Source organism: Acipenser ruthenus, chromosome 2, assembly GCF_902713425.1.
Source record: "Acipenser ruthenus chromosome 2, fAciRut3.2 maternal haplotype, whole genome shotgun sequence".
Taxonomy (NCBI): Eukaryota; Metazoa; Chordata; class Actinopteri; order Acipenseriformes; family Acipenseridae; genus Acipenser; species Acipenser ruthenus.
Window position 1 is genome coordinate 39,188,520 of NC_081190.1, and position 24,013 is coordinate 39,212,532.

General features: G+C 38.0%; 1 protein-coding gene across 7 annotated transcripts in view; it reads left to right on the forward strand.

Annotated features, from left to right (window-relative positions):
- The window catches only part of LOC117408895 (nipped-B-like protein), a 97,635-nt gene that overhangs the window by 43,950 nt on the left and 29,672 nt on the right, over positions 1-24,013 (forward strand). For all 7 annotated transcript variants that reach the window (XM_058995738.1, XM_034014311.3, XM_058995745.1 and 4 more), the window contains 7 exons: positions 17,654-17,836; positions 20,872-21,063; positions 21,230-21,301; positions 21,416-21,505; positions 21,828-21,931; positions 23,132-23,218; positions 23,633-23,861. In XM_058995738.1, the coding sequence (XP_058851721.1) occupies positions 17,654-17,836; positions 20,872-21,063; positions 21,230-21,301; positions 21,416-21,505; positions 21,828-21,931; positions 23,132-23,218; positions 23,633-23,861 (957 nt within the window). The remainder of the gene's footprint in view (positions 1-17,653; positions 17,837-20,871; positions 21,064-21,229; positions 21,302-21,415; positions 21,506-21,827; positions 21,932-23,131; positions 23,219-23,632; positions 23,862-24,013) is intronic.

Here is a 24,013-nt window from a genome sequence, read left to right on the forward strand (position 1 = left end):
TCGATCGCTGTATTTGAATATGCAATGTGTTTTTAGCAAAAATAAATGTTTTACAAACATCTTTTTGATAGTATAATTTATATTTGTGTGTACTTAATCGCTCAACAAACGTTTACTTTTCAAAAAAAGTAGTTCCTGTCATACAAAAGCAAAGTACAGTATTTGTTGTTATTTATTTGCTTAGAGGACGCCCTTATCCAGGGCGAGTTACAGAGGTTGCAGAATATCACAATACAGTTAAGGTGTATTTAAGTGCTATTTAAGTTATGTAGGTGTTTATGTCGGCTCACTTGAACTAAGTTATAATACCACTGTACATTTGCTCTGATTTTGAACTTTTCCAATAATTTGAATGGAGTGAAGTACGAACACCTCTTCATGTCCAAAATACTGTTTTTGTCTACATGTGGGAAGGTGGGCTAAAACTGTAAACGTTTAATTTATACAGAGTGAATAATAGAAGAACGCACTGAACGACTGGCTTAAATGGGCTTAAATGTGCTTTAGAGCAATTCCATGATTTATTATGGGCATCTGTACCAGTTAACATGGTGGCTGCGTTACATGATAGACACGTACTCGCTGTATATAGTATTACAGTTTGGATAGCTCTCCCTCCATGAAAGTCTTTAATCCTCACTTTCACAATAAGTCTCTATCCGTGGTATATTAGGAAAAATAAAACGGCATATCACATGTTGTAGTATAACAACTACCATATACATAAGTAATTTAAAATATTTTTGTCTTCAAGAATTACAGAGTTGACTTCGCCTTATGCTTTAGGTCATTGTTGGAAGATAAGGTTTCTGTCAATCAGCCCTCAAACACATGGCATCATTACTTTGTAGAATGTTTTGATACATGGCTGCATTCATTCACTTTTCAATCAAATCTCTAGTCCCTGCACTGCTAAAACACCCCCATATCATGATCAGACCACCCTGTTTAACTGTTACATAGACTCATACTTGCTGACACAAATACAGGTTTTAAAAACATATTTTTGTTAGTATAATTTATATTTGTTTGTAGTTTAAATCACTTCTTGTCAAACGTTTTACTTTAAAAATGTCGTTCTTGTCATACCCTAAGGAAGTATTTAGGCTTTTGTAGGTTCCTTTTAAACTAAGTTATATTAATATCACTGTAAATTGCACTGATCTTCACTTCAACAATAAATGTCTCCATTAGTGGTATTTCAGGAAAAATGTGAAAATTACTATGTAAAGCTGCGTGAGAACTCATTCTTCACCGAAAGTTTTTTGATTTTTTAAAATTATTTTTCTGTTGTACACCAGCTGCAGCTGTTTAAGAATACTTATTGTACAGTAACTTAATTCATGACCTTTGAATATATATATATATATATATATATATATATATATATATATATATATATATATATATATATATATATATATATATATATAATATATATACAGTAATGTGCAATGTAATGTGCAAAAGTTTTAGGCAGGTGTGAAAAAATGCTGTAAAGTAAGAATGCTTTCAAAAATAAACATGTTAATAGATTATATTTATCAATTAACTAAATGCAAAGTGAGTGAACAGAAGAAAAATCTAAATCAAATCCATATTTGGTGTGACCACCCTTTGCCTTCAAAACAGCATCAATTCTTCTAGGTACACTTGCACAAAAGTCAGGGATTTTGTAGGCATATAGTCAGGTGTATGATTAAACAATTATACCAAACAGGTGCTAATGATCATCAATTCAATATGTAGGTTGAAACACAATCATTAACTGAAACAGAAACAGCTGTGTAGGAGGAATAAAACTGGGTGAGGAACAGCCAAACCCAGCTAATAAGGTGAGGTTGCTGAAGACAGTTTACTGTCAAAAGTCATACACCATGGCAAGACTGAGCACAGCAACAAGACACAAGGTAGTTATACTGCATCAGCAAGGTCTCTCCCAGGCAGAAATTTCAAGGCAGACAGGGGTTTCCAGATGTGCTGTCCAAGCTCTTTTGAAGAAGCACAAAGAAACGGGCAACGTTGAGGACCGTAGACGCAGTGGTCGGCCAAGGAAACTTACTGCAGCTGATGAAAGACACATCATGCTTACTTTCCTTCTCAATCGGAAGATGTCCAGCAGTGCCATCAGCTCAGAATTGACAGAAAACAGTGGGACCCTGGTACACCCATCTAGTGTCCGGAGAAGTCTGGTCAGAAGTGGCCTTCATGGAAGACTTGCGGCCAAAAAGCCATACCTCCGACGTGGAAACAAGGCCAAGCGACTCAACTATGCACGAAAACACAGGAACTGAGGTGCAGAAAAATGGCAGCAGGTGCTCTGGACTGATGAGTCAAAATTTGAAATATTTGGCTGTAGCAGAAGGCAGTTTGTTCGCCGAAGGGCTGGAGAGCGGTACACGAATGAGTGTCTGCAGGCAACAGTGAAGCATGGTGGAGGTTCCTTGCAAGTTTGGGGCTGCATTTCTGCAAATGGAGTTGGGGGTTTGGTCAGAATTAATGGTCTCTTCAATGCTGAGAAGTACAGGCAGATACTTATCCATCATGCAATACCATCAGGGAGGCAGCTGATTGGCCCCAAATTTATTCTGCAGCATGACAACGACCCCAAACATACAGCGAAAGTCATTAAGAACTATCTTCAGCGTAAAGAAGAACAAGGAGTCCTGGAAGTGATGGTATGGCCCCCACAGAGCCCTGATCTCAACATCATCGAGTCTGTCTGGGATTATGTGAAGAGAGAGAAGCAACTGAGGCTGCCTAAATCCACAGAAGAACTGTGGTTAAGTTCTCCAAGGTGTTTGGGCCAACCTACCTGCCGAGTTCCTTCAAAAACTGTGTGCAAGTGTACCTTGCAGGGTGGTCACACCAAATATTGATTTGATGTAGATTTTTCTTCTGTTCACTCACTTTGCATTTTGTTAATTGATAAATATAAACTATTAACATGTCTATTTTTGAAAGCATTCTTACTTTATAGCATTTTTTCACACCTGCCTAAAACTTTTGCACAGTACTGTATATAGACATCATGCAGCATATATCACAAAATATAATAAATTAATATTTAAGCCCATTTACATTTCTCAATTAATAACAGACATATTTAAAAAAAATACTTTTATTTAACATAAAATAATGCAATAAAAGAAAAACAAAGGTGTAAGGGTGGTTATGTGAAGGAAAGGATAACATTTACAGGAGGTGTGGTTTAATTCCATGCTGGAGGTTTTCTAGGAATATATCGTTACCTGTGTCACTCATATGGACACCATCCCCCCCTAAAAAGCCCAACCTGATCATATTTAATTTCAGGATGCCGTATTGAATCCTCCCCTAAACCCCTTACAAAATCAGAAATGACATTGTTCACCCATTTACGTGCTTTGTTTATTTTTGGAGATGCTTTTACATCTTTCCAAAGATGTCTTTGGTTGCTGTATGAGAAAATATTTATTGTTTCTGGAAAGAGCTCATGCAAATTTGTTAAATCTTTTTTCATTCTTTGAATTAATTCCACACTTTTTCAATTTTCCTAAATCATTGCCTCCAGCATGGATTACCAGGATATCAGGTTCAGAAACAGGGGAATTGAAAATTTAAATCATAAACAAAATTTTAAAAAAAGGTGCCGTCACATTCCCCTCCAACCGAACCTGTGGACAGAGGTGCTTAGCAGCTGCAGGTCCAGCCCAAGTGTTCTCCTGGCACGTTGCTCCCCCCAGTGCACAAAACTGCCCAACAATCCAGACAGAGGTGACTGTGAAGAATCAACAAGATATTTGATGTTATTTACAGTAGGTTGATTGCACTGATGATAGCAACAGGGGCTGCTGAAATGTTTGCTTTTGAGCACTTTATTCACTTTTTTTGCACATGTGAGTGTGAATAAGATTAAATATATTTCTGCTTTTGATTTTTTTTTATCTTTGTTTCATTTTGTGATAGTGTGTGAGCATTAGACTTTTTTTTTTTAATTTAGACAAACAAAACACGGCACACTTATTAGGAAAGGTGTACCTGCATGAAACCAACACTTTATGTTTAGTATATCAGATGTGTAATGTTGTGTATTTGATGCTTAACATTTGATAACTTTACAGTATGTAGTCAGAATCAGATAATCTGGTTGCTCCTCAGTTGCAAAGTATTATATAGACAAGATATACATTAAAAACAAATATACTGTATTTTAAGTTACTGTGTTTTATACCTAACATGTCTTGGAATAATCATTCACCAATATTCTTTTTACACTTTTGGATTATTGGTTTAATACACAGAATACACAATTAACTGTTTCACCTGTAAGTACCTTTTAAAGAAAGTATATGCTTGGAAAACTTGTTAGAGTGCATCACTTACATTTTCTTATGTTTTTAAAACAGTTATATTGGACCTTAATATACTGCTCTGCAGTGTGTACTTTTACCTAAGTATTTCAAATTTCTCAAACTCTACTTACAGCAGTGTTCAGAATTAATGGGACAGTGTGGCAAAGTGGTGAGTGGTTACAGGTGTGTGCAGAGCGGATACAAAACAGACAGACAATGATTTCCAGGTGCAAGGGTGTTTATTGATTTATTAAACAATGTCCAGAGCCTTATGGCGAACACCTGCAAATAATAATGATGAAGTGATACAGCAGTGTGTATTACTCGGTAATTGTAAAAAAAAGTCCAGTTCTTTTACACCCACACGAAACACACAACACAAACACAGTTCACAGTGAGTGATATTAGTGCTCGTGGTGCAAGACAGTTCTCCGTGAACAAAGGGAAGGTGTTGATGTCAAGGGTTTGATGCTGGCTGAATAATGACTTCTCCGGATCATGTTAGCAGCAGTCTAAAATAACAAACAAACATTTTTTACTTACAGACAAACTAAACACAACACTCATGTTTTTGGCAGCACAGAATTCTTGTTCTAGGTTTGATCTGACCATTTACAAAGGAACAGATCACTTGCATTACGACCCCTGTTTATACCCTCGCTCAAGCATTTTGGAAAGTAAACGAAAACACTAATTTCATACAGTAGATCAAAAGCCCAGAAAAAAACAATTTACATAAATCCCGAAAATAGCTAAAAAATAAGCACAGAAAAATACAATTAATAATACCCGAAAAACAGAAGCCCTAATTATAATGCAGAGAGCAGGTTTGTTCAGGTTGACTGATGTAACATTCTGCAGGACTGTCTCACTGAGGTTCTGGAGAAGTTAAACTAGTATTGAGAAGAGATGTAGCCAGTGTGTTTGGAGGAATTACAAATAACGTTGCAGACCGTGATTATTGTGCTAGGGAAACCGTGATTTTAAATGTCAACTTTACTTGCCAAAGTGTATAAAACATGTAAATAGCAGTTACCCATTTAGTTTTTCAAATTGCACCTTTCTTTCAATTTGTTTTCAATCTGCAGTTAAGATAATGTAAAGGATATTCATCGTTGCAGTTAAGTAACTCCAATGACATAGCATTGCCGTCGGTATTGCTGATTGAAGAAGTGTCCAATTGACATACTCTCATGTACGCTACACATTTTTTTAAGATGCAATTTGTGCTTTGAGTTTAAATTAAATAAGCACTTTAGTACAGTACATAAACCTTACATAAATACCTTGCTGTATTTTCATTTGTATATACTGTATTTTGAAAATTGCTACTGTAACTGAGCTGTTACAGATTACATGGTTCCATTGAAAATAGTTTCAATTGAAATAATGAATGAATGAATTGCTGGCTGGCAAGAAGCTGTGTCATGAAAACTTTTACTTGTTAAGAAGTTTGTCTATAGAAGCAAAACCTAGCAAACTGTCAGTCAAACAATGGAAGCGGTTCCATATATAACAAATATACACCACCTAATTAGGGTTGGGATAGTAGCGATAATCACGATAATTTATTTGCAACGATTAATTTTATTGCGCTGAAAAATTATCAATAATCAAAATTATCGTCCGTGACCCAATGAAGCAGAAAGCCGCTCTGCACTGAGCAGTAAGCAGCACTGAACTGTCTGCGTGAGGTGCTAAGCATGGTCTGTTTGAGCACTGCGTACATTGGGAAGTTAGGTATTGATTTGAAACAATATGCTTAAGCTTTTAACTAACTCTCTCTCTATACATACATACATACATACACACACACACAGTGCTGTGAAAAAGTATTTGCCCCCTGTCTGATTTTCTGCATTTTTGCATATTTTTGACACTGAATGTTATCAGATCTTCAACCAGAACCTAATATTAGATAAAAGGGACCCTGAGTGAACAAACAGAAAAATTTGATACATATTTCATTTATTTATTAAAGAAAGTTATGTAACACCCAATGCCCCCGTGTGAAAAAGTAATCGCCCCCTTACTCAATAACTGGTTGCCACCTTTTGCAGCAATAACTGCAACCAAACGCTTCCTGTAGTTATTGATTTGTCTCTCACAGCGCTGTGGAGGAATTTTGGCTCACTCCATTTAGAACTGCTTCAACTCTGTGACATTTGTGGATTTTCGAGCATGAACTGCTCATTTCAGGTCCTGCCACAACATTTCAATGGAGTTTAGGTCTGGACTTTTGACTAGGTCATTCCAAAACTTTAAATTTCTTGTTCTTCAGCCATTCTGATGTAGACTTGCTTGTGTGTTTCGGATCATTGTCTTGCTGCATGACCCAGCTACGCTTCAGCTTCAGCTCACGGAGGGATGGCCTGACATTCTCCTGTAGAATTCTCTGATACAGAGCAGAATTCATGGTTCCTTCAATGATGGCAAGGCGTTCAGGTCTTGATGCAGCAAAGCATCCCCAAACCATGACACTACCACCACCATGCTTGACCGTTGGTATGAGGTTCTTACTGTGGAATGCAGTGTTTGGTTTTCGCCAGACATAACTGGGCCCATGTAGGCCAAAATGTTCCACTTTTGACTCATCTGTCCATAGAACATTGTTCCAGAACTCTTGAGGATCATCCAGGTGCTTTTTGGCAAACTTGAGACGAGCATTCATGTTCTTATTAGTGAGCAATGGTTTCCGCCTTGCTACTCTGCATGAATCCCATTTTTGCCCAGTGTCTTTCTGATGGTGGAGTCATGAACACTGACCTTAGCCGAGGTGAGAGAGGCCTGCAGATCCGTGGATGTTGTTCTAGGGTTCTTTGTGACTTCCTGGACGATTTTACGCCTTGCTCTTGGAGAGATTTTGGCAGGATGGCCACTCCTGGGAAGATTCACTACTGTCCTAAACTTTCTCCATTTGTACAATATGGTCTGACTGTGGTTTGGTGGAGCCCCAGCGCCTTAGAAATGGCTTTGTAACCTTTTCCAGACTGATAGGCATCACCAACTTTTTTCCGGAGGTCTTCAGGAATTTCTTTTGTTCGTGGCATGAGTAGTGGTTAGGGCTCCGGACTCTGGACCGGAGGGTTGTGGGTTCAATCCCCAGTGGGGGACACTGCTGTTGTACCCTTGAGCAAGGTACTTTACCTAGATTGCTCCAGTAAAACCCAACTGTATAAATGGGTAATTGTATGTAAAATAATGTGATATCTGTATAATGTGAAATAATGTATAATGTGATATCTTGTAACAATTGTAAGTCGCCCTGGATAAGGGCGTCTGCTAAGAAATAAATAATAATAATAATAATAATAGAACCTTTGTGCTGACAATTTCACTCTGATGGTAAGGGCCAAAGTTAGTCAGATTTATATTGGGCAGGGCTGGCCCAAATCAGGCCTGGTTGTTAACCAAAGTACTCAAACAGCTGACCCTAATTATCTCTTTAATTGGGTTGAGTTAACTAGGCGGGGGGGGGGGGGGGGCAATAACTTTTTCACACCTGAAGATTGCATGTTTGATTACCTTGTACACCAAACAAATGAAAGAAGCACCAAACTTTGGTGTCATTTTTTCTCTGACTCCCTCTATATACTACTACAACCCACAAAAAAATCTGACCAAATACAATGTGAAAAATGTGCAAAATTGCAGAAAATCAGACCGGGGGCAAATACTTTTTCACGGCACTGTATTGTTCTCCAAAAAAGCAGATGCGTTGATTCATCGATGTTATGAAAGAGTAAAAAAAAACCAAAAAAAAAACCGCAGTAATACATATGGAGTTGTGGATTACTGTGTAACATTGCAAGTAACGCTTTAAAAACTATTGTGCATTTTTTTTTACCAGTTGGGTGTCAAAGTAAAATCCCCCCCCCCCCCCCAAAATAAAAAAAAAATTAAAACCATAACCAGTCAGAGTAACAGTCAATCAAGAGAAAAACTATGCAGGACATTTTAATAAAACACAAACAAGAACAGCAGTGCGTTTCTAAATCGCTATGTAAAAGACAACATTTTCCCTTTTCATCACTATCCAATAATTTCGTATATATATTACAAAGTAGTTTTATGCAATGAAACATGTACTGCGCGCGTCCCTGGTAGCGACTGTATCAGAGCATCATACCTGTTCACTCTCAGCCAAGAATTTGGGCAAGTAAAACACATGCTCAAAAATCATGGTTTTAAGACCATGGATGAGGCCTACAGGGTTTTTATTGAGAACTATTCTGACATCTATCCTGCTTACAAAACTTGCAGCAATTGTAATTATGATACCTGTATCTTGTGTACCAGAAAAACAGGGTTTTAGCTGTCGGAACAGACCAGTGCAGACCAGCAAACTCTTTTACGTGAGGATCATCTAAAACATGACAATTTCAATGGAAGCTCCTGAGAATTATTAAGACTTTGATTTGGAAAGAGCACAAGTAGTTTTTTGACTTGGGTGCTAAAAGGAAAATTTAAAGACCTTTTAAACAGCAAAACTGTAAATAGTTCTGATGTTGACAGCTACCCGCAGAGACATTGGTACATGTTCTTCAACACTGGTTTTTACATTGGGGGATTTTCAAAGGAAAATGTTTCAGGGTAAGCTTGTCTTTGTCTTTTTCTACTACCATTATTTGTACTGTGTACTGTTTTGCACGTTGACTTCGTTAATCTGAAATAGTTACACTGGAAAATAATGCAACTATGTTGATACAATATGCAAAAACCTAGATGTTATGGTTGAAAACACATAGAAACATCGACATTGTCAAACATCGAAAGGCATTGTAGCTCGGTCGATACAGTATTTATGTGTAATTCTAGCACACGCTCTTAACTCCTGCACAGATCCAATCCCATCAGTAAACACTCACGGGGGGGCGGTGCAGGAGGGGGAGAAGGTGAGCTCAATTGCATGCAGATTCAGCGAGTCAGACCTGAGGGGAGCAGAGAAGTTTTGCACTTAATGCAAAAAATAATGTCCGGTTCCAAATTTAATAAAAAATAAAAGCTTTTCTTTTCTTAAACCCTTTATACAAAAACGATGCACAGTCTTGACTATCGATCGATAGTTGTCAAACAATTCGATGCATTGCCTCCGTCTTAATTTTTGTGTAATTTTTCTTAGATTGATATACAAGCTATACAACAGAAATAACAAATTGTAGTTTTAATAACTTCATTGATTTTTTGAAATTTTATTTTTTGCAGCATCAAAAAAATGCCATTTACACACACACACACACACACACACACACACAAAACATCTGGTTACTGAACAAAAAATAAGCTTAAACTTTTGGCTGCACACAGATTTGTTTTATTATAGATAATAGGCTATTTAACAACGGTATATAAAGGTAATAAGCAATTGACGTAAAACAAGCAAGTGTGTGTTAACCTATATGTATTTTTATTTATTTATTTCTTTCTTTCTTTCTTTCTTTCTTTCTTAGCAGACACCCTTATCCAGGGGGACTTACGGTCAAGAGTCCAGAGCCCTAACCACTACTCCTCACTGCTGCCCTCTCTATCTTTTGTAAAAATGTTGATTAACCCCATAGTAATTTTTTAATCCTGAACGTGGATAAATAACCTCTATTAAACCAAAAAAGTGAAGTAAAACGACAAAAGTTGTCTTACCTGCAATTGTAGGCTTCCCTTTTTCATCTCCATAACTTTTGTAAATCTCCTTTCTGAAATCCGTCCTTGGATACGATAGAATTAAAATACTGCATATAATAGCCATTTCAGTTAACAGTGGATACAAACTACCAGAAACAATTTTAGAAATGTTTTTGCCAAAGATTTTTGACAAAAGTATACCTACAAGTATGTTAAAAAAAAAAAAGAAGAAGACAGCAACTCAAGATGTAGGCTACCGGCATGTGAGAAAAAGTGCATCTAATGTATCAGAAAAAGATTTAGAAGTTTTTTTGGATGGGAATTTTAAACATTTAAACGTATAAACTCTAAAGAAATGGTAAAACATTTAATAATATGCTAGACGGATAACAGATCACATGACAAATGTTACCAAACACATATTTTTTTTTATTTATTAATTTTAGTAATTTATCATCAGTAGTCTGTCGCATATGAGACTGCTCTGGAGCCACAATAAGGGCAGATATTATAAAAAGGAAGGGGTTTGGCAATTGCCTCCAAGTAGCTTTTGTAATTGGTGCAACAGAAAGATTGACACTGGGGCAGGTTTTATTCTCGGTCGATCTGGTGCTTCATTGGTGCACTGTGTGTGTTTATGCCTGTAGTAGGCGTGGTATGGTATCAGTTCCATGGCGGGGTTAAGTAACGTTAATGACAAGCGTTTTTTTTCTGAGTTTGTTCTATATTTAAAATGGCATCTCTAAACGAAGGAAACCGAGCGTTTTTTCTGAGTTTGTTCTATACTGTATTTAGCCACGTTTTGGAAGTATTTTGAAGAACCGGAGAGAAAACCGTAGTATGTAAGTAATTATGCCAAACAAAATTGACGTACCAAAAAAATGCTTCACAGTTTGAAATGAAAACATTCAGAATTATTGCGGATGGAGCTACTGATGGCAATAAAAAGCAAACATCCATAACAATATTTGCTATAGATTTGGCTGAACATTGGGCGTGGTCAAGTTATCCCCTATGAGGACAGTGCTTGTGAATCATGAATGCAGCAGTTTTGAAATCCATGTAAGATTATCCCAATACTGTGCCGACCCGTAAAACAAAAACAGCGAGGCTGGAAAAACTCAAAGAAAATCATGCTGCAGCTGATCATATAAAACTTTCAAAGGGAGTAAAAGTTGCAATTACCACAGACTCGTGGACCCCATTCCCCAAGCTTCCCATATAGGTTGAAGGCTTTTATCACTTGAAATTGTTCTGTAAGCTTTTGGACCGAACGGCCGTTTACGTTTAGTTTAGTACAGTTTTTATGTGTATGTTGGAACTACTGCACTAAAGTAGTGGGCAGCAGTGTGGAGTAGTGGTTAGGGCTCTGGACTCTTGACCGGAGGGTCGTGGGTTCAATCCCCAGTGGGGACACTGCTGCTGTACCCTTGAGCAAGGTACTTTACCTAATTTGCTCCAGTAAAAGCCCAACTGTATAAATGGGTAATTGTATGTAAAAATAATGTGATATCTTGTAACAATTGTAAGTCGCCCTGGATAAGGGCGTCTGCTAAGAAATAAATAATAATAATAATGTAAAGGACCCCTGAGACCCAGTTCAAACAGGTAGGCCAGGCATCTGTTTTTACAATTTAATGTGAAGTTGTGTGGATACGTGAATTTGAATACGTTATTTTGTAATACTTGACCATATACCATTAACTGCACAAGAAGGCAAACATTATATTAATTACTTAATATATTACTTGATTCGAGTACTCGGAAATTGTAATGCTCAAGTACTTGTCTCAAGCAACAATAGATCTCAAAAATCCCACCGCTACTATCAAAGACCGCAAACTTTTAAATCTCTGAGGCAGACTTTTTAATATCAGTCACAGTGCTCTTTAAAATTCCAAAATATTGTGCTATTTTATCCCTGGTAATTACCTTTCCAGAACTGAAAGTATTTTGCTTTTGCGCTGTACAGTGGGTGATGATAATCTCTTTTAATTTTTATTTTAAACGATATAATTTTGGGCAAAGTTACTTATAACAAAAAAACCTACAAAAAAACATAATAGGTTCCTGTTTTTTTGTTGTTAAATGAACCTTTAAGAAACACACTATTCTAAAAACGTTATACTAAAAAGTTTATTTTTTTGTTTTATTCTGTCCTTACTTTGTGCCTGTGACCCCTGGCACCACCTCATGTACTTCTAACTGTATTTATCATCAAAGCAGGGAGGTCAAGGAACTGTCTCCATCTTACACTGAATATCATAAGTTATATCTTTATGTGTGAATCGGTTAGAAACTCACGCTCGCCCGAAGTGAATTAAATCTGATGAGGACTAGTTGATCTCTGTGTCTCAGTAGTCCTCTGGGCGAGTACTTAAAACAAATGTACAGATATACTCTTACATTTAGTCTTGCGTTAAAAAAATGCAGGGAAGTCAATTTTCTAATGGGGTGTAGCAATGGTGAATAAGCATTCACAAATAATGCTTAGAAAGCAGTCGCTCGGAACTGAAACCAACGTTCATCTTCCCTGCAATGCCAACCACACATAATGACATTTTACGTTTGTGTTCTCCCTCTGCGTGGGATGCGAAGTTTATCGTTTGAATTTACTGAAATGCGTTGCATCTTTTGAAGTAAGTGTAAAGTCATTTTACAAAAATGTGGAGATTTATACTGGTTACGACCCTGACTGAAGATTAGCAAAGGGGGCCGGTTGTACTAACAAGGTCAAACAATACGACACGTTTTACTAAACATTTTAAAACTAAACAAACAATTGGCATAATGAACATTATCGTCGTATGTTGCTTAAAACATAGTAACACAATATATTCATAATAAAGTTCTTCTCTATAAACAGTAACATTTACGTTTAAAGCTTGGGACTCGCTGTCTGTAGCTTGGTGTTGTTTACATTATCGTCGGCATATTTTAAGTGATTGGAAGCTGAAATTACTTTTTTAAAACACGCTTTTCTTATACCAGTACAGTATTGGTGAGCGATAAACAGTTTGTTTGAAAACCAGGCTTTAATTGCTGATAATAGGTGCACAGGCGGTGATTCTGTGAGTGCTCTGGGGCTCAAGCACCAATGGGGGAAAATAAGATCCTACACAGTGCAAATAAATCACCTGTTCTGTCAAATTATAGTGTGGATGCTTCACAAGCAAAACTCTTTTAATGCAGCATTTAAAAATATTAAATCAATTTATACAAATGTGTACAGCTTTCTTAAAGATCTGCGTTTCCCTAATTTTTCTTTAGTATTTGTTATGCTTTCATTAGTATCTAAACCAAGTAGATACCGCGTCTGTCAGTTCTGGCAGATTCTACTCTACTTGCTGAAGCGGTTTTCTCCCAGTGCTAATTAAATAAATAAATAAATAAATAAAAATTGCCACCTAGCTAACAATTTTATCCAGAGGTCTACAGTGAAACATACTGTCTTTAAATGGGGACTTTAGTGAAGACTGCATGTGTACGTGAGTACATTAATTATTGTAGATAGTAATTCATAGCCAGCCAGCATGTTTGTAAATAGCAACACATGTAATGTATAATAAAATAAACATTTTATTTGTGTCATCGGTGTCAATTTCAGGCGGAGCTTCATGGTTGGCAAGGCAACACAGCTCATAATTTTTTCCTGTGTCATCCTGTCTGGTGCTGTCGGTGTCAGTTTCTCAGCACACAGTACAGTAGTCGCTCGGGTGCAAACAGGTGATTGATTGATCTGTATGAGCGTTTACGAAGGTGCTTTGTTATAATAAATAAATAAATAAATAAATAAAATCTACATCTAAATTTATAACAGTGTATTTTATAAGCAAAATAAAATGTAAGCCTATTTTTTAGGGAATCAACTGTTGTTGATTCCAACTTAGGCACTTCACGTAAGACTTAAGTTTACATCAGGACTAGCAAGTTTCAAAAGGTACTAGTCCTTTGTTAGATTTGTAATATTGTTAGATTCTAACCCTGCCAATAAACAAACCTGTTGCCACAACCTTCTACTGAACTCTACTTTTCTTAAACATGTATGTATTTATGTATGGTTAGCTCATCTTTTTTTTTTTTTTTTTTTAAGGTAGTAATATATAAAAACAAATAGTGAGGGTTCAGTTCTGTAGTCTGTTGCAAGCTGTTGCAATCAGTTGGATATTAAACCCTAACCCATCTAATTTAATTGAATGTGATACTTCATTCCATTACAGGATGTTGTCTGAATGTTATTCAGGTTTGGAAGGAGCTGGTTAGGTTTAGTAACTTTGCAGGTGAGAGCTGAGACTAGGGGCGCACCAATGGTAGCCTATCAATATGGCACAAATATAAGGTATCAGCTATCGGCAGTTTTTGTTATTTTAGCCGATAATGTACGCCGATATTCATGTTTTGAATTTATTCCAGTACAGAATTTAATGTTTGGTCAGGCGCGATTACTAATGACGCAAGAACACGAAGACACTCATTTTCCCAGTGCTGTGTAACGTGCGACCAAAATGCAATAAATAAGTCTCAAAAGAACGGGGTTTGGATTTTTTTTTTTTTTTTTTTTTTTTTTTTTTTAATATCTGAAGATGACAATAGGATAGTGAGTTATGTGCAGAAAAGCAGACTTGATGCTACATTAAATCCAACGATGAACTTAGTGCTTTAAAAAATTATGTATATATATATATATAGGTTGAATCCTAAATAACATTGATGGTTTAAGTTGTTTTAGTTGTTGTTATGACACAATGTACTTCAAAGTTACCTTTTGAATTTTTTGTTTATCTTGCTTAATCTGTATTGGTTGCTGGTGTATTCAGCAGCATTTTGAAGCAAGAATTGATTACTGTGCCATATTTTATTAAGTAACAAATTCAAGTTTGACTGAATTTTGTACCCGGATGTTTTTATGACATCTTTTTGTTTCTGATTAAGTGAACAAACATTGTTGTAGTTGACATTGCGTAGGCTACATTTTTCATTTGGTCGATGTTATAATATGCAATGTTTGACAGAAAGGGGCTATAAAAGTTAATGTCACATTATATCTTTTTTTTCTACAGAAGTGTTTTACTAGTACAAATGCAAAGTATTATTTTTGTGTGACTATGTTGAAAAACAAATGTATAAATTGCTGTCAAACACACAATATAATACTACGTTATTCTTTGTATTCATTTTCTGAAGTAAATGCAATATCTGTTCATTTGTGTCAAAAATACAAGTAGTAAACAATCTGTTTATTTAACATTTATAATGATAACACAGTTAATATAGGCCCTATGTTTTGTTCTAGTCATTTACAATAGCTTACCTGCACTGTCTATTATCGGTATCGGCCGATATGGGTAGATAACCATCGCTATCGGTGTCAGCCAAGAAAATCTTTATCTTCCCCACATCCAGAACCCTGATAAAGTCTGTGTGGACAGCATACTTCACTTGGCATTTCACTGCCTCAGTAATAGAACTATCTGTAGAACAGTCCAAGATAATCGCCATTCTGGTTAACTGGGCTGGACGCTGGGTCCTCACAATAGCGTGTACACACTCCTGTGCCTGTTTAGAATTTCTGTAGGTTTTCCCCACATTTAACCCCTTTGCCTCTTCCAGGTCACGCATCCATTCAAAATCAGAATATGGTGGTGCATGCTTTGCAAGGGTGTGAGCTGTTCTAAAAATCACTTCTAGCTTTAAAATCACAGAGGTGTTTATGGTGTGTAGTAATTGTTACATTTTTGATGTGCCTTTTTTGGCAGTCTTTGCCTTCATCAGTTTCACACAGTATAATGATTACTTGATTTTTCATGCGCTTTAAAGTGGACTATCTTCAAGGTAGACGACTCAGTCACAAATGTGCCACTCTGACTTTTGTCATACTGGACACAAACCTTGTAGTACATTCTTATTTTCTGAAGGTGTAGACTTGCTGCAGACAGTCACATTGTGAAAGCCAGGTTATTTGAAGTGTGCTGCCTCTTTTCTCTGTCGTATTCCTTGTTTGCGAATCATCAACTTTTTTCTTTGTGATGGGGTGTTCGAAATTACTACACTTCAAAGATGTGATACGCTATTAATTTATTCATCACTGTGGTTTAAATGTAAACTTTCAGTATTATAAACTAACTCTACTTTTTAGACATCAAAACAGTATAAAAATGTCAGAACACAAAATAGCCATTTCCTCACATTACGTTTCTTTGAAACAGACCATATGAAATTGTTCTAATATTTTACACCAAGTCTTGTAATACGAATACGAAGACAGTTAAGCAATTATTACTTAAATCTATATAGTTTGAAATATTGTAATATTTTACACTGATTAAAGATCGACCGACCAGATAAGTGTTCAAGCAATTGGGCTTTTTCAAAGTAGAAATCCATAATTGAAAAATGAAACATAATGTGAGGAAATGGCCATTTTTATAATAATAATAATATTGTTATTTTTATATGGCACCTTTCATAGTGGCCCACCATCACAAAGCGATTTACAGAGGTAGGCTGTGAACTGTGCATTATATGCAGAGTCACTTACAATAGGGCACTGATTTAGCATCTCATCCGCAGGATGGAGCACAAGGAGGTTAAGTGACTTGCTCAGGGTCACACAGTGAGTCAGTCAGTGGCAGAGGTGGGATTTGAACCGGTGACCTTCTGGGTACAAGCCCTGGACTTTAACCACTGGACCACACTGCCTTGATACTGTTATACTGTTTTGATGTCTTAAAAGTACATTTATTTTATACCAAACGATCACAGTTAAACCACGGCAATGAATAAACGAATAGCATAAGTTATCACGTGGACAAAATTCAACGAAACCCTGCAGCATTCGCATAGCTCAAAATAATGCAAAATCCGGCATGACAAGATGTGACTGTTTTGTAAGCATTATTAATGTTTGTTCACTGCTACACCCCATTAGAAAATAGACCTTTCCTAGAACTTTTTTAAACGCAAACCTGTGAATTTGAGATTATATCTGTACGCTTTTTTTTTTTTAAGCACTCGCTCACAGGACTACTGAGACATCAACTAGTCCTCATCAGTTTTAATTTGCCTCGGGCAAGCGTTAGTTTCTAACCCTGGATTGGATTTCATTTATTTTTGCCAGGAACAACCACATTTGATGTACATTGGGATTAGGGTTAACCTGATGTGTGATTTCTCATGGAATTTACCAAAGTGTACACTAAATGCAATAAACTAGTTGATAGTTGACTACTTGATAGTGTGGCATTCACAGCGCAATTTATGCACCAACTCAAACGGTAAACAAACATTTAGAAGTTAGGACATTACTATAACATTTAGTTAGCACTATGCAGTTTTTCACAGACCCTGAAGACAGCTAATCTTGTACTATCCTGTGTTGACAAGAACCAACATTAGTACTAATTATGGTCTATAAAACTATCTTGCAATATACTAAATTAAATTGTTCAAGTAACTACAAAGCAAATGTATAGCATGTACTCTATACATGCAGTGGTTGATATCTTTTAATTTTAATATAATTGTTTAGCCAATGGCAAAGATTTAGCACAATAGTAGTAAATACCCCTGCTACACTAGTAACGCATCTGAATTAAGAGCTTGTCCACAGAACATTGTAATTTCAGTGTAACCTACCTATTGATACTGCACTGGGAGTATGACTGACTTGTTTTAATACAGACCTGTTTGTTTGACTACAGGTGGAATAGACCAGTCTGTGTTGAAGGACTTGCCCCCTGAGCTGCTTGCAGAGATCGAGTCTACCATGCCTTTGTGTGAACGGGTAAAGATGAACAAGCGAAAGCGTGCTACTGTCAATGAGAAACCAAAATATGCCGAGGTCAGCTCTGATGATGATAGTAACAGCGAAGAGGCCTTCGAGTGTAAGTAAAACAGTATTCCCTTTCAAGTACGAAATGTATCCATTACATAATGGGTTAACTTTGTTTACCTGAAAAATTCTGAGACTTACCAAAGCTGTCACGCAGTGACCGGCAACGTCATCACACCAGCGTCCGACTCCATGATGACAGTTGAACAGCACCATTTTCTTTTTAGCCTGATTTAGAGCAAGCTGCAGAGAGATTCATCATTTCAAACGGTTTAATCGAAAGCTAAGATTTTGTTTTAAAAAAAGCATATATAATTTGATTGTAATTTTCTTTGCGGAATTAATCGCTGAATTATTTTGCAATTTAAGCTTTTTATTCCAGGGGTTTTGAGTGTGTTTTGTGAGTCCGTACACGGCCTTGTGGCAAGCCGGGAGCCTGCGGCTTGCCTGCACCTCCCCCTGCGGATCATTTCACCCTCCTCTGTGTCACGGTTCACACCGGCTGGAGTTGTATCTCGGAGGAGACTTGTATTAGTGCTACCTAGTCTGGGCTCAAGCTGGTGTGGGCACTTGTGTATTGTGTATAGTATATATTATTTTGAACTCAAGCAATATTGCCAGATGAAAGAGTTCACAGGTTCTCGCCCTGCTTAGAGTTGATTCAGCTCGACAAGAGACTGAAGGTGTCCACCTTCCGGCAGCTCTTGGGCCTGATGGCAGCAGCTTCCCAGATACTTCCTATGGGTCTCCTCCAAATGCGCCCCCTCTAAGTGTGTTCATTCGCAAGGTTTTTCAGCCTGCAGTGAGCCCGAATCGCTTACTTACAGTGACGCATCACTGCATGGCGACCCTATCCTGGTGGAAAAAACTGACCCATCTGCTCCTGGGAGTGGCTTTCGGTACTGTTACCAGGAAGGAGGTCATCACCACCACCGACGCCCCTGGCACAGGCTGGGCTCTGTGTGGAATGGGCTAGGAGTGCAGGGCGCATGGCAACCCCCCTGGTTGGGCTACCACATCAATGTCCTCGAACTGCAAGCAGTGTATAGGGCTCTACTGTACGCCTTCCCACTGATAGCAGTGCTACCTGGAGAAGATCAGACGAGACCGGGCCAGGGTGCTCTTACTAGTCCCGTTCTGGCCCAGGAGGACTTGGTTTTCGGCGCTGTCGCAATTACTGTGCGACCACCCCTGGCAGCTGCCTCGCTGCTGCGATCTGCTCAGTCAGGCGCGAGGGACCCTGTGGCACCCAGACCCGTCAAGCCTACAGCTCTGGGTCTGGCCCCTGGACGGCTGCATTTTAGCCAGGTAGGGCTGTCTCAGAGATTTATTTCAACTCTTCAGAATGCCAGGGCCACTTCTACGTGAGACCAGTACGGGTGTAAGTGGACTGTGTTCTAGACCTGGTGTCTGACGCAACACTTCAGCCCCACTACATGTCCCATGCCAGTCATTCTGCAGTTCTTGCAAGACCTCTTTGATGAGGGAAAATCACCCTCCACATTGAAGGTGTACTTGGCAGCGATTTCTGCTTGCCATGTTAAAAACGACTCGGTCTCCACAGGAGCTCACATCCTGGTGGGGCAATTTTTGAAAGGGGCTCGGAGGCTGCGCCCTCCCCTTAAGGACAAGGTTCCTCAGTGGCGGCTTAATGTAGTACTTGAGGCACTCATGAAGCCATCCTTTGAGCCCCTGCATTCAGCCGAGCTAAAGCATCTGTCTTTTAAGACAGGATTTTTGCTTGCCATCGTGAGCGAGATGCAAGCCTTTTCTGTGGCGAAAGCTTGTCTTTTTTTGTGGAGTCTAGGACCATGGTAATGCTCCGCACAAACCTTGCTTTCTTGCCCAATATATATTTCCACATCAACCAATCGGTGGAGCTGGAGGCTTTCCATCCCCCTCCTTTCCAGTTGGATAGGGAGCGTAAGCATTAATGTTAAGGCGTTAGCGTATTATGTTGACAACAAATATTTGGAGCCAATTTGAACAGCTGTTCATCTGCGATGGAGCTAAGACTCACGGTAAAGTCCTGTCTAACCAGAGGCTGTCCGGTTAGATTGCAGAGACAGTCATGATTGCTTATAAACAAGCCAACTTGCCCCCTCTTGTGAAGGTCACTGGTCTCACCACAAGAAGTATGTCTACCTCTTGGGTGTTGTTCCAGGGTGCATCTGTCAATGACATTTGCAATGCTGCAGTATGGGCCACGCCCCATACTTTCACAAGGTTTTACAGACTAAATATGCTGGATCCTCAAAACCCATGCTTTGAGACCAGAGTGCTAACTGCGGCTTCTATGTTGATACCGGAAGCACCTGCAGAGAATTGATTCCTGGTATGTAAAAAAAATTAATAATAAAAAAAGAAAGTAAAAATAAAAATCTATATTGTGGAAGCCTTACCATCTGATCCTCTGATTTTAAGTCATTCTGCAAGTAATGCACTTTGCGACGGCTTGAGTATAATTACTAATTATGTAATCGATACATTTCGTACTTGAAAGGGAACGTTAGGTTATTATCATAACCCTAGTTCCCTGAAATAGAAATGTATCCATTACAATCTTCAGTTGCTGCGTACGTTACACGCAGCAGGCTGAAGAATAAAAAAATGAAACATCTGCAAAAAAAAAATTTTTGACTTGGAAATTGCCAAAATAAATGGGCAGCTGGGTGGTTAAGAAGGATATATGTGTTAAAGACGATATAGGGTGTCAAGTTGAGGCATTTATTAACTTAATTTTACATTTAGCCAACCAATAAAATAGCTGGTGAGAACCCATTTAATATTGTATTATGGTTTACCATTATGTACAGCACAACATCAATTAGAGAGTATGGGTTGCTATCCATTATACTATATGACATTTGTGGCAGGTTACAAGGTAATAATGGAACTCATGAGTCAAAGTCCGACATCAGAGGTCGAGGGCAATAACTGAAAGAGGGAGTTCCATTATTACTGAACTCCCTACCGAAATACTTACCAATACTTATATTACCATGAATATTCCATTTTTTACAGTTACAACCCCCCATATCCTGAACAACAGCAATCTCACCTGATGTGATTTTTCACTTTCCCTAGCTGCTCGAAAGAAACACAAGAAAGATCGGGATAAGGCCTGGGAGAGTGAGGAGCTACGGGAGAGACGGGGCTCAGGCGACCACAGGAAGAGCAGTCATTCACACGAGGGCAGGAGGAGCTCAGGCAGCCGCTACCGAGAACGCAGCCCTGAGGACTCGGAGAGCGACACTGCGCCTCCTAGTCTCAGTGACAGTGAGTTTAATTATGTATTTAACCTTCAACCTATTTTTTGTCAATGGTCTCCGCCTCGTTTTAAAGTTATTTATTTAATCCAAATATACATAAATAAAATGAGTTCTTGCCTTGTGCTTGTTTGAAAACTTAATTTCTTAACAGGGTTTCTACAACTTATTTTCAGTTGCCAAAAGGTTGAAGAAAAAAGAAAAACAGAAAAAGAGAAAAGCATATGAACCTAAACTTACACCTGAAGGTATTCTTTTGTTTTATTTTTACAATAATTTTTTGGACCAGTGATTACCCAATTATGCCCTTACTTTCAGGATGTCTGAAATTGATGTCATCTTGCATTTTTCCCCTCATCTAGAAATGATGGATTCATCAACATTTAAGAGGTTCACGGCCAGTGTTGATAATATTTTGGAGAACTTGGAAGATATGGATTTCACAGCTTTGGGTAAGAATTAAACAATTCATATATTTTATATCAATATCTTTTTAAGCTAGACTTTCTTTACCCTAATATCTTACTGCCTGAGCCAAACTTCTATGATTATTATGCAAACCGTTTTTTATAGCATCAGCCTGGCTTTGAAAATGTCTATTGTTTAACTATTCGATGTAAGGGTATCTTTATCTGTCTAGCCAGTTTTACAGTAAACTAAGTGTTTGCTTAAATATTGCAAACAGTAAAATAGTTGTAAAATATCAGTAGTAATACCCTGAAATCTGAACAGCATTGCTTCATCTTATGCAAAATCACTTCCTTTTTCCTGTAGCGGATGATGATGAAATTCCGCAGGAGTTATTGTTGGGCAAACACCAGCTCAATGAACTGGGCAGCGAGTCTGCTAAAATTAAAGCGATGGGAATTACATGCAGGGTATGTAACATTTTTGTCAGGTGCGAAGAGTGAAAAATTTCAAGTACACTTTACAGATGTCTATTATAGCAAAGCATTAATTATTTAGTACATACTATGTGTGTAGTAACTTAATGCAGTGTTTCCTTCAATAAATGTGTTTTTTTATTATTTTAAATTTGGAATCACCAGTTATTTGTCTTATTTTCTCCTCAATTTGAAACGTCCAATTATTTTTATTTCAACCCGGCTCACCGAAACGTGTGCTGTCAGCCGTCCGCTTCTTTTCACTCTGCGGGCCCGACATGCAACCACCTCAGAGCTACAGCATCGGAGGATCACGCAGCTCCGGGTAGCTTATAGACAGGTCCGCAGTTGTCCGGCCAGTCTACAGGGGTCGTTGGTGCGTGGTGAGCCGAGGACACCCTGGGCCGACCTAGACCCTCCCCACCCAGGCGGCGCTCGGTCAATTGTGCGCCGCCCCCTGGGAACTCCCATCCACAGTCGGCAGTGGAATAGCCAGGACCCGAACCAGCGACCAGGCTATAGGGCGCATCCTGCACTCCACGCGGAGCGCCTTAACCGGATGCGCCACTCGTCACTAAAAGTTTTACCAGTCACAAAACTTCATCGTCATTCGTCTGACATCTGTCCACTCTTAAAGCAATACACAAACTTAGTTATGGAGAAAAAATAGGCGTTAAAAAATAAATAATTTATTTAACTTATCAGCCTTACTTAGTTGTTAAAATATTCTTATTTTTTTAATATTCATATTTCACATCAATTTCAAATTCAAATATTTTGCACAATAGTGTAACTGAAAACTACAGGTTTAAAATCAGCTTGAATTGAAGCATTTCGTATTGAAAAGATAGGAGGGTGCGAAAACTTACATAAGACTAGACTGACATACATGTATCTAGACTAAAGAGAACATGTAAAATCTACAAAAAAAATAAACTGCACCTGCTTTCATTTCAACGAACACATGAAGCGTAGCCAATCACAACCATGGATGAAAACTAAATAAACAAATGGATTGAATCAGCCTATTGGTTACTTGCTTTGTTAGCAAGCATGCGCGCGAAGGCAGGAACTCACTCATTCGATTGCCTGTGCCTTTTAAAGGGCATAGTCTAGGCGCACATATTTTTGTGTGTGCAAGAGTGAGATTAACAAGTGGGTTGTATCAAACTTTTTATTTATTTTTATTTGCAGCTTCCTTCAGAAAAATTGGTGAAAGTTTTAAATATTTTGGAGAAGAATATACAGGATGGCGCAAAACTTTCTACGCTGATCAACCATGTAAGTTTGACCTGCGTTACTGTATTTTAACATCCTAAGTTCAGGACTTTCATGTCTTTACAACATCTTTCAGCTATAGATGTTGTAAAGCTATCAGCCTCTTAACATATTAGGAAATTAATACACTGAAAGGTTAGGCAAGTTCGTGCTGTTATACACCTATGTAGTACACTAAACATTCTTGCAACAGGCACTGACATGTTGTAGGGGATAAAAGTAGGAACTTGTAATGTAATTGTATCTGGAAACAGAATAATAGGCATACAATGCCATAAGAGTTAAGTTAGCAGATTTGTAAATAAATGTATTTTTCACAGTGTCTCTATCTAATGCATTCTATACATTTTATAAGATTATTTGAAAAAGATTAAAGGAAACAAATGTATGGTGTTGTAATTGTGTACTTGCTCTCAGGACAACGACACTGAGGAAGAGGAAAGGCTTTGGAGAGATCTCATAATGGAGAGAGTAACAAAATCCGCTGATGCTTGTCTCACAGCTCTTAATATCATGACTTCTACCCACATGCCAAAAGCCGTGTATATCGAAGATGTGATAGAAAGGGTGCTCCAGTACACTAAATTCCACTTGCAAAACACTCTGTATCCTCAGTATGATCCTGTTTACAGGGTGGATCATGGAGGTTGGTCATATTTTTTTTGGTGGGGAGGAGGGATTTGTTATGATAATGAAAAAAATACTGTTTACAAGATTTACTCAGCACTCAACATGTAGAGTTGCTTATTGCACAATAAAAACAAAGTTCACTTCAATTTGTGTATACATTCCTGAGAG